This window comes from Phaethon aethereus, assembly GCF_964289735.1.
Source record: "Phaethon aethereus genome assembly, chromosome: 12".
In the NCBI taxonomy this organism is placed as follows: Eukaryota; Metazoa; Chordata; class Aves; order Phaethontiformes; family Phaethontidae; genus Phaethon; species Phaethon aethereus.
The window spans coordinates 21,428,519-21,439,725 of NC_138588.1; the positions used below are offsets into that span (position 1 = coordinate 21,428,519).

Below are 11,207 nucleotides of genomic sequence, written 5' to 3' on the forward strand. Positions count from 1 at the left end.
GCAGCTTCCGAAAGCAGGCCAAGCCAGTAGCTTTCTCTCAGGTCTCCTGCCTCCTCCCAGCTTCCCTGCACCGCTGCCACACTGATAAATCATAAACGAAAAGCATTCCTCTGCAGAATCAATGCGAACTTCTCTGCTTAGTGAGTCATTAGCAAAGGGTAAATCCATTTCTTAAAAAAAAATCTGAAAAACGTGTTTCTAGCAAAGACGTTACACTGGGATTCAATAAAGTTTGTTCCATGTTACCAATATCCGTGTTATTTGGAGGAAGTTACCTGGAAGCATTTTGGGTAGAACAAAAAGGAAGAAAGAGACGTTTACGCTGCCCTTATTTGCAGTACCAACTCCGATGTTGGAGTGAGTGGGCTGTATTCCCAAAAGGAATTTACGCCTTCGCTCTCTCCCTGGGATGATTCAGCAGTGGGTTTCATTCAGGACCCTTGGTGGGGCGATTCAGATCATGTTTGTGCAGCAGTTACGTGGAAGTGCGAGCTCCGCACCCAGCCACCGAGACGCACGAGCACAAACATCCTTTCTAACCTCCTCGCACCCATCAGCTGCAACGCAACGGCAATAACATCACCTCTTTCCACGCTCCGCTTGCAATTAACGTGTAACTCGGCCCATGAGGTTTCTCTGTGTGCTTAGAAAAAAACCGCTAGGATAGGAGCACATTATCAGCTTGAGCTTCTATGCACCGATTAACAAGAGTAATTAGAGGCAAAGAAACCCAGCATGCCTATCAGCTAGGCAAATCAATGCTACTGCAAGACTTCACGTTTACCTAAATTAAAATTAAGTTAACATCATTACAGCAAGGAAAACCCCCACTTCCCTTATCATTACTAAATGACAATTAATTCACCAAAGCATCAGCATCTTAAAGCCTGGGGAATAAGACATCATTTCTGAATAGGCAGCTTTCAAAAAAGGCAGTTAGTGAGAAAACAAAAGTGCAATGTCCTGGGCCACGCTTTCCTTTTACCCAAACACAGCTCTGGGGAATCAGCTAAGAAGCCATTGGAAAACAAGCAGTCTACCGGCCTACTTAATTATTTCATCAACTTTTTAACTCCACAGTTACACTGGAGACAGCTTCAAAAGGCCGCTGAGGCAGACAGCGGAACCGAGAAACCCCGTGGGTTTCCAAAACTTAAACAAGCAACGTTTATATACCGGTAGAGGCACGACGGAGGTCAGGAGGGGCACGAGAGCGATAACCCCCTGAGCTCAAGCCTCGACGACCGCCGGGGCCGGGCCGCGGCCTGCTCCCGCGGAGGCCTCGACCCGCCTCGCCACCCGCCGTCGCCCAGCAACGGGCGCGCAACCCCTCGGCGCCCCGGAAGGCGAAGGGCACGCTGGGAAACGCTGCGCACACACCCCACCTCCCAGCGCTGATTGGTGCTGGCTGCGCATGCGCGCCGCGGCGGGCGGGAGGCGGCAGCATGGCGGCCGCCCTCTGTGCTTTCCCCACCGGCGCGGCCACCCCCTGCCCGCCGCGGGGCCCTTCCCGCCACCCCGCCCTGCGTTTGGCCGGCTCCGGCTCCGCGGCCGGCGCCTCAAGCAGTCACAGGCAGCCCGAGAGGGGCTTCCAGGCCTTGCACCGGCCGTGCTTGCAGCCCTTGGCACCCCAGCAACGGCCGCTCCACAGCGCCCTGGGAGGCGGGGAGGGGCAAAAGGCCACGCAAGGGAGCCCCGTAAGGGCGGGCAGGCGGTTTCAAGCTCCTCAGAAAGCTGTTTTAACGGATCCTACTTCAGGGCACGGTTTTAGAGGTGCCGGAAGGCAGGAGAAAACACTGCTGGGGGAAGCGGGGGGGTGTCTGAGGGGTGCAGAGCCACCAGGCTACTCCTGGATCCCCACAGGAGGCAGCTCCCAGTGCCGGACGAAGCCAGGGAGCCATAGCAGACCAGGAGTGAAGCCTTCTCCAGGAGTCAGGGCAGCCGCAGAGAGCTGGCAGGAGGAACGTGGGTGAGAGGACTGCTTGGTTATCGCCCAAAGCAGAAGCGTGGTGGGTTTGGGGCAGCGCGGTCCCCCCCACACTCGCGCGTTCAGGAGACGCACCGCAGAGGAGGGTTAGATGCTGAAGCAATGACTGTTAGTTACAGCTCGTTACAGTTATTATTTATGCATCTCATTATAAATGCAAAAGGTGAAGTCACTTAATCCATCATTTCTCAGACATGGATGACAGAGCACGTGATTTGGCATAGTAAGTTTTAGGCTAGCTATGAATGAATTGCACAATACTTAAACCTGATTAAGTACATAATAGGCTCAGCAAAGGATTACTTTTCTCCTTACATTTTATACATTATATATACACACACACGCAGAGACAGGCATTTCATCGTTAGCTGCATTTTAGTCTTGTGAAAGGACAACTGCCTACTGCAGAATGACTGAAGTGATACCCTTAAAAAGGAAACTATTCTTGGTGTGCTTTGCTGGAAAAGAGAAGCTCCTTTTTCGGGTGATTCTCGTGGGTAGGAGTCACAGACAAGCATCTCCGGACAGCTAGAGGGGACGGGAGGGCGAGGGGCTGGGGACTCACTCGCACAGCCCTGGCTAGCTGTGGGCGTGAGCGGTGGCACGCTGAGCTCATTGCCCGCAGCGGGCAGGAGATATTTGAGCCAAGAGGCCGGGTCGCATTCCGTTTGGGCTGCTTTTCTAGGACTTGGAGAAAAATTTGGCTTATTTAAAGTGCATTTAGAGTCTGAAAAGCGTCTCTGAGAAGGAGCTTTCCCTACTCCTGCCCTGCAGAGTCCGTCGGCTCCCATTTACAAACCGATCTTTTCCAGGGTCTGCCAGTCACCCTCCCCGGCTGCCACAGCCCAAGAGGTGTTAGTCTGAGCTCAGCTGCCTCCTGCTAAAGTGCAAGATGATTATTTAAAGCCCAAACTCTCCTAACCAGGCAGGGATTCAGGGCTGATGGGAGCAGGGATTTCTGCACCACGGCCACATTTCGCTGTGCTGTTTAGAAGCGCAAGTGAGCGGGAATCTTTCCCACCAGCCTGGAGTTTTCCTTAAGAGCCTTAAATTAGTGCACGCCCCAAAAGCTAACAGGGACAAATCTTGGCCTCGCTATTTACATGGTCAGTGAGGCTGGTTGTATGTGCTTGCACACAGGGTGGCAAGATTTGACCCGGAGCCTTACCCAAGAATAGGTCCTCTGAGAAACATTCTGCCGATTTTCAAAATAGAAGCCTTTAAAAAAACAGACTCAGGATGCAGAATCTGGAACGGGACGGTTGTATCCCGCAGGGAAAACCTGTCCTCGCTCCCCAACACACACACACGCGCACACACGCAGTGCGCCGGGGCTCCTGCCCACAGTCACGCACGAATACTGGTCTTCCACGTCAAAATGTGAACTACTCATTTACAACACCACACATGGAGAGAAGTTGTAGATCCTGAGCCAGGGTGTAGATTAGGAATCTCTTGGTTTCCAGCATATCAACAGCAGGATTTAGGGTTTCTTTGTTTTTCTTTTCCTCTTTTTTTTTTTTTTTAAATGCTAAATCAGCCAGCCACCTGCTAGTTAAAAAGCAAAAGAAGAGGAGAATTCCCAGGATTGCTTGCCCTTGCTGAGACAGTGACAAGTGGCTGGACACTACCAACTGAAAGAGAAAACTCACACACATTGGAAACCTGTGGTTCAGGGCTTATTCCAAGAGGGGAGATGGGTGCTGGTTGCTATTTTTATCTTTCACTTTTTTTTTGGCGGGGGGGAGGGGAAGGGAAGGGGAAGGGCTTTTGGCTGATGTAGCTCTAACGTACACCTATCACCACAGTAATTAAAAAATCACCACCACACACTATTTCACAGGGAAAAAGAAGACACGTGAACATACACTTACTACCACGCACAACAAGAGCCCTGCAGGTCAACTCACAGCCTCTTCAAAAAGAAAAAATGAAAGAGAAAAGAAGAGATAAGACAGTAACGGGGAGGAAAAAAAAAAATCCAAAACGATCTTGTTACAAAGAAGGGAAAAGAAGAACTGTTATAGTACACTCCGACTTTCTGAAATAGCTGCAGAAACTCGGCTCAGCCTCCTTCCTCCTCCTCCTCCCTTCCCCCCAGATCTTTCACCCGAGGACAGAGTCCCGCTGCTCACATCTCGTTGGAGTAGGTGTAGTTCGGGGTGGCCGAGTACTGCGTCTCGTGCTGCATCATGGCCCCCTGCGCCGCCCCCATCGCCGCGCTCTGTGCTGCCTGCTGGACGTGGGGGTTCTTCCACGCCCCCGTGGTCCATTCCTCCTGGGCTTTGCTGAAGCTCCCGCCGCTCCCCCGGTAAAATTTATGCACCTGTAGCGGGTTGGAAAGAGAAAATCCAGCGGCGCTGAGCGACTGCAGCTTGCGCTGACACTCCAGGGTAGCTGGAAAGGCTCACCCTCCTCTCCTCCCGTACCATAGTGAGAGCGATGAAGGAGAAGACTGCCATCCCCGTGAACAGGACGGTGGGGATCAGCATCACCACGGCCGACCCCACGTTGGTCCCGAAGAAGGAAATCGCTGCAATCCAGCCGCTGCAAGATCAAAACAAGCGGTCTGTTCAGCAGGCTGGCTCTGCGCACCGCAGCCTCCCGGCATCCCGCCCCTACAGCCCTCCCAGCTCCTCAAACCAAATCTCCCCCAAGGAGAGAAGCTACTGAAGCACTACGGATGTTAAAACACCAAGACACCACAGCACCAGTGCAACAGTGACTGTCCTTGCACCCACCCCGAGAGCAGCATCTTCCTTACCAGACGCCCCAGCCAGGGATTCCCACCGCCTGGATAATGCTGATCACCAGCTGGGCCATGAAGGTGAAGAAGAAAGCCATGAAGCTGAAGGAACTGTCTGTCCTGTAAGAGAAGGCTCGGTCACTCCCTACGCCTCCATCCCCGCTGCATTGCGAGGGAAGGGAGATGCCCCCACGTCTCTTTTGGGGCAGAAGCAGCTGTGGTTTAGCGAGAGGGCGGTGAGAAGCAGAGCTGCCTGCAGACAACAGGCACCAGAGCAAAACTACAGGCAAGGGAGAAACTGCGAGAGGCTGAAGGTGGTGAAGGGGCACCCGGGAAAGCCATGGGGCATCAGACCCTTCCCATTGCTCAGCCAGCTCAGCGCATCAGGCGAGAGGGCATCCGTGTTCGGACATGGCTCTCGGCTCACACCGCCCCACCATCCGATTCAACCTTCCCGCACAGGGAAGAAATACACCCCCAGTTTTCTAGATTTGGGGATAACGCACCGGGGATTGACCTCAGCAGCGTGGAAAATCAATACAAGCACCTCGAGGGCTCGTGGAAAAATATAAAAGAAGCCTCAAGGATGGGCGGGAGGGAAGGGGAAGTTGGCACCGCAACTGCCTCCTCACCGCTCCGCCTGACGCCGTGCAGAGCCACACGTAGGGTGTCTTTATATCACACGGTTGGGGTTTTGGCCCTCGGGAAATCCCAAACACCTTTGGTTTGAAGGTTAGAAAGTAAAGCTAAAGGGCTGGACCGAAACAGCAGAAATTCCCTCAAATATTTAGGCAAGGCCCCCAAGCTAAGTGCTAACCATTTAGGAAGGAAAACAAACACAAAAAACCCGACCATGAGAAGCCAGGCTCAGGTGTGACCACTTACTTGAAAGCTTTGTAAATAGGTCTAAACCAGCAGACATAGGAGCAGGGCGTAAAGAGAATGAGCCAGAGAATTGCCAGTCCAAAATTAACAGCTCCACCGCCTCCAATCAGCCATGCGAGGCAGCCAACGAGATTCACCGCCAAGGTGATGCTGTTCACTGCAAACACACACACACACACAGAGGGAGCACAGTAGCGCGTACGCAAGGATGTCAGTGCGATACGAGAGACTCCGACCCCAGGGACACCCGTGCGGGGCTGACCTCCGGCAGCGTGTTACCCCAGCTGGATTTCGCTTCATTAAGCTGGCTGAGTCTGGGGAGTATCCTCAGCCAAAGGGGGTCTAACCTCAGCTGAGGAGCAGGAGGGGAAAAAAAAGTATATATATATGTATATATTGCTCAGAGTTGTAGAGTCTTAAGCAGGCTCAGGGCTTGTCGGGCTGTGAGGACAGGGAAGACCCGTATCCTCCCGCTGCCGGCGAGCCAGGGCACGTTGGCACCGACAGAAGGAAACCGAAGGAATCGAAATGAAGCTTTTTCCCTCGCCTCTACCTACAGTTTGACTGAAAGAACTTGTGCAACAGTTCCCTGAGCTGAGAGCTGAAGTTCTGAACTCCCGGCCCCCGCCTCACCGGTTCACTGGGGCGGCGTGTTTGCTTCTCCCACCCCTGCTCAGGGTCAAGCGATACAAGGGCTATTACTATGAAGCCCAGCTTAGCAGACACAGGACAAAGCAGAGAAGGCTCATCTGCATTCTGACGCCTCCGATTTTTGAGAATGATTCATTATTCCAACGAGAATCAAAACCCTCCCACCGCCACCCACAAGAGAGAGGCAGCTGGCAAGAAAGGGAGCTTGGCTGGCCAGGCTGACCGGGCGCCCGCTGCTCCCCAGAGCCCCCAAGGACACCGAGGGGACCTTTCAGCCTCTCCGCGCTTGCATCTGGCTGGATGTTTGCGGGGGAGTTGGGGAGAAAACGATCCAGAGAGGCGCTCCAGCGACGGAAACCAACAGACAGGCGACTGGCTCAGAGAGCTGGTGCTTGTGCTGTGGGAGAAGCTGGAGCAAGAACTGAGCTCTATTAAATTAAGCAGAGCAAGGACAGCCAGATTGAGATGGAGAGGGGATTTAACGCCCCCAAGACAGCTTCTCCAGGGAAGCATAACTTCTTTTTTCCTCCCCCTTCATAGAAAAGCCACGCTAACCCTCCTGACATAATGGGGGAGGTTCCCCTTGGGTCACTTTCCCAATGGCACGCGGTGCCCAAAAGCCAAAGCAAGGCACCGCCCCAGGGGTGCCAGCCTGGCGCCGTGCCGAAAACAGCAACGCCCAACCTCTCCAGTGCCAGCTCAGCTCCTCATAACCTGCCTCTGAAGCACAGGACACTCCCCGGGCTCTGATATGCTTCCAAAGTTCAGGGAAAGTACCCGATTAAGGAACTCGGTTCTTCTAAAAAGAAATCAAACGATGGTGCCAGCGTGCCCCATGCTGCGCACACACGTTTCCACGTACGTCAGGGTGCAACCTGTGTCCCTCCAGCTCTTCTGCCTGCCTGGGGTTGGTAAGGAAGAGAGATCCGGGCTAGTTTGAAGAGTTAGAAGACGGTGACGGCTCTGTTAGCACAGCACGGCACACAGAGGCATGCAAGAGGAACAGGCAAGACCCAGCTTTGGGGGAAGCCCGGGCTCCCCTGTTTCGGGGAGCAGGCACCCTGGCCCTCCAGTCCAAGCGGCATCTTGGCCTCGGGCTGCTGCCAAAGGGCTCGGGAGGAGCTTGGGGTGGCAGAGAAAGCCCTTCCCCAGCCCAGCTGCCAAAGAAAGCCAGCGGAGGCTTGGTGGCTCTCCGGCGGGGCGAGCAGCCAAGCGAGACGGAGAGGGGAGTAAATCCCTCGGCAGAAGGACGCATGGGTGCTGGGCCGTCTCCTCCTTGCAACAGACTCCAGCGGGACGTCAAGGTCACCACCAACGGCCCTCAGACGCTAAGCCAGCACCACACCTCCATCCTGGAGGCTGGAAGGGCTCAAAACCCATGATGCTGCAGCCCCCATCCCATCCCCAGCGGGTTTAACATGAGACACCAAGGCTTGGAGGGGCAGAAGGACTTCCCCTGACCTTGCTCTGCTCTTTCAGCCAGTGACTTCCAGAGGAGCAGCCTCCGGAGAGGCAAACACAAACCCACCCGAGCCTCTCCCCGCCCAGCGACTCACGCATCCAGAGGTAGTAAAGCCGCTTGGCCATGGTACGATGCTGCGGCGGGATCTCCGCATCGAAGTCCTGATAGAAACATGGCTTCAAGGGGATGAACCTCGGCAGGGGAGGGAAGTTGTTCACTTTTTCTGCAATAATAAGTTTCACCGGCATTGGGCACTGCACAGAAGCTGAATGCAAATCAGTCTTCCTAATTAGCATCATCCGGCCCCAAGAATTGATGAGTTTCACGCAAGAATTAAGGATTTCCCCTTGTAACTGCCACCAACCCACTCACAAGCATCAAGACAAATTTAGCCCTCACTGACCACATGGATCCTGCAAGCACGGACACCCGCAACCCCACTGGGGACTAACGAGGTGGCATTATGGCCAGTAAAGCCCCAAATGGGCTTCAGAGGCGAGGGACAACCCCACCGGAGACCCCCGCGTACCTGCCATGCTGGCACACGCTCAGCCTCTCCGTTCCACAGGAAAAGTAGGGGGAAAAAACCTGGGAGCTTTACCAAAGCTGGAGGAAAACGAGAAGAAAAAGCAATGTGAAGTGGTCGGGTGCCTCCCCACAGCTCCAAAATAGCTCAAGGACAGCACTGCAACAGGGCAGTTTGCTTTATTGACACAGACATCTTCCTCTCCAGTATTCACATGTCCAGGCTTACCGCCAGCACCTGGCTGGCAGCAGAATAAATCCCGGCTCCTATGGCCCAAGGCTTACGCACCAGTTAAGGCGGAAGATTAAGAGAAGATCCAGCGATGTGGGGCTTAACCTCCCACTCCTGACTGACCTACATGCAGCTCCCAGGAGAGGGGCCAGGCTGGATGGGAGGGATGCAGCTGTGGGCAGTCTGAAATCCTCCAGTTCATTACCTGGCCCGAAACCCTATTTTCTTTTATTTTTTTTTTATTTTTCTTTTTGCAAAGAGCCTCTGCTCCTGCACAGGGAACTACCTGACGGCATCGCAGCTCCCAGCACATCCTCTGCAAGCACAAGCTAGAAACCAGGCCAAAAGGGAGCAGGGAAAATCAGCTGAAAGTATCAGCTGGAAAAAAAATAAATCAGTGGTGATTGTCACTAATGAGTCACTCGAGTGCTGGCTTAACGATTACTCATGTCATTTGGCACCTTGTGGGGTATCTTGCAGGTGGGAGAAGGGGGAGCTCAGCATCCCAGGACCGTCCCCAACCATGTCATGCTCAGCCCTGTCCCAGCAATGAAAATTTAACAAAATTAAAGCAAAAATTAAGAGCAGAGGGTTTAATTATAAGCGTGAAGATGGCCAGTCCACATAACCCTCACCTGCCTGCACGCCTCTGCCGGACGCTGCCTGCAGGTTTTGCCCTGGCCCAGGCTATCTCGGGCAGAGGAACGGCAGCAGCGAACACGTTTCTCATGACTTGGGGTCCCAGCGCTGGGTGCTTCGGGCTCTCCGGAGTCACCCAGCACCAAAGACACCGGCCAGCCAAAGCGGCTGACGTCTCCCCAGGCAGGCGGTCGGCGACGCGGCCCCCCACGCACACGTGCCGGGAGCGGGGACGCGTGGCCGGGCGTGCCCTCCGACCCGACGCCTGCCCCGCTGCTGCGAGAGCCTTGCAAAAAAACAAGGGGCTTTTGCCAAATTCGGTGTTTTTGGGTTTTTTCTTTTTGCAACACCGGGGGAGGTTTCCATATTGGTTTGCAACGTGAGACGCCGGTGGCGACACCGAGGAGGAACCCCAGCATCCCCACCGGGTGCCCGGGGTGCCAACCCCGCGGTGTGCTGCTCGGGGTGGGTTTGGGGAGGGCAAGCAGGGCTCGGCCTCGGCGTGGATTGCTGCCCGTGGGTTTCCACCGGTGAAGGGCCGCGTTCCCCCTCCCCACCCCACACAGCCGGCCGCGGGCCTCCCAGCAGCGGCCTGGCTAGGGAAGAACGGCGGCTTGCCTCACGCTCGGTCCCTGGCGGCAGAGGACTGCACCCACGCGGGTGCGGGCGGCCCCACGCCGCGCACCCTCCCCTGGGGTGGGGAGCAGAGAGGTGGTGGCGGGGTCGATGCAGAGGGCGGTCGCCCCCCTCTGGGGAAGCATCCCACCACTCCCCCCCGAGGCAGCCCCCACCCCCCGCGGCCCACGGGACTCACCCGCGTGGCGTGACCCGTCCCACGGCGGGTGGCGGCGGCCGCCCGCCCGGCGCTGCTCCTGCCGCAGCGGCCGCGTTCTCGCGAGAGCTGGGCGCCGCCGCCGGCCCGGCTAAGGCAGCCCCGAGATCTCGCGAGAGCGGCCGCCGCCGCCGCTGTCCAGGGTCCTGCTGCCGCCGGCGGGGAGGGGCGGGGCCGCCGAAAGGGGGCGGGGCCCCTGTAGGGTTGGGCGCGCTCCATGGGGCGCGGAGGGCTCTGTGGGGCGGGGGGTGTCTACGGGGCGGGGGTGCAGTAATCCCCACCCGGGGCAGGGCAGACCCTCCATTGGGCATGGGTATGGTAAGCTCCGTGTGGACTGGAGGAGGCCCCCTGTGGGGCAGGAGCTCTGGGGGACAGACCCTGGCAGGGCAGGCAGGACAGCTCAGGTCAGCACGGGCTGCCTGCACCCAGGAGGCTAAGGGGGATCCCGCAGATCCAAATTTAGGGGACACCACGTCCACAGCCCACTGCGCTCCAGGCTGGGATCCTGCAGGGTCAGTGTCTGCCCACACTGCCCTGCTCCCAGCTATGTCACAGCTGTCACACCATCCCGCATTTGGGGACTATTCCTATTTTTTAAGCCACTTTTTAAGCCACTCATCCTTTAACCAAGCACAATGGAGCTGCAGCTGCAGGTAACATGCCCACATGCAGCTCACACATGTGCACCCTGCAAAACACATCAGGGCCAGGCTTGCGGGGTGAGGGCTGTTTGCCCTCAAAAACAGTCTAAGAAAACAGAAACAAAAAACCCCCCAAAAAACAGTCTCAGAAAAGCCAGGCACTGCAGCGAGCGTACTGGCCATACAACATGAGTTATTTCTCCTTCTGGGTCGCCACCAGTCCCCACTCCCAGGGCTGCTGGAGGAGCTGCCCTGCTGCTATTTTCCCCATCCCTCAGCCAGGCTGCTGGCTGGGATGGCAAAAAATCCCACATCACTTTTTTCCCCATCCCCAAGAGCAAGAAGTTTCCCACAGTACTGGGCAAGTCTGAAGCCGCTGTCCCCACCACCCTGCCTGGGTTCTCACGGTGCTCTGCCTCACACCAGTGCTGCTCCGTGCAGTAATTAGTGGCTCGTACAAAGGGCAGAGGATATGTTGATAGCTTTTACTGAGGTTGGGAGGCAAAGGGCAGGGGAAAGGACTGGACTGACTCACAGGTGGACTGGGACAGGGACAAAAAAGTTCCTAAAGGGGACACAAATCCCAAATCAGCCTTAGGATGCCAAG

General features: G+C 55.8%; 1 protein-coding gene across 1 annotated transcript; it reads right to left on the minus strand.

The window, feature by feature from the left end:
- Nucleotides 1-2,822: 2,822 nt before the first annotated feature.
- On the minus strand, nucleotides 2,823-7,979 carry SCAMP5 (secretory carrier membrane protein 5; the record flags this gene model as incomplete). The annotated part of the gene is made up of 5 exons (XM_082005086.1): nucleotides 2,823-4,313; nucleotides 4,417-4,534; nucleotides 4,752-4,853; nucleotides 5,619-5,775; nucleotides 7,826-7,979. The coding sequence occupies 5 exons, from the start codon at nucleotides 7,977-7,979 to the stop codon at nucleotides 4,119-4,121; spliced, it is 726 nt and encodes a 241-aa protein (XP_081861212.1). The 3' UTR covers nucleotides 2,823-4,118.
- Between the last annotated feature and the right edge of the window lie 3,228 nt (nucleotides 7,980-11,207).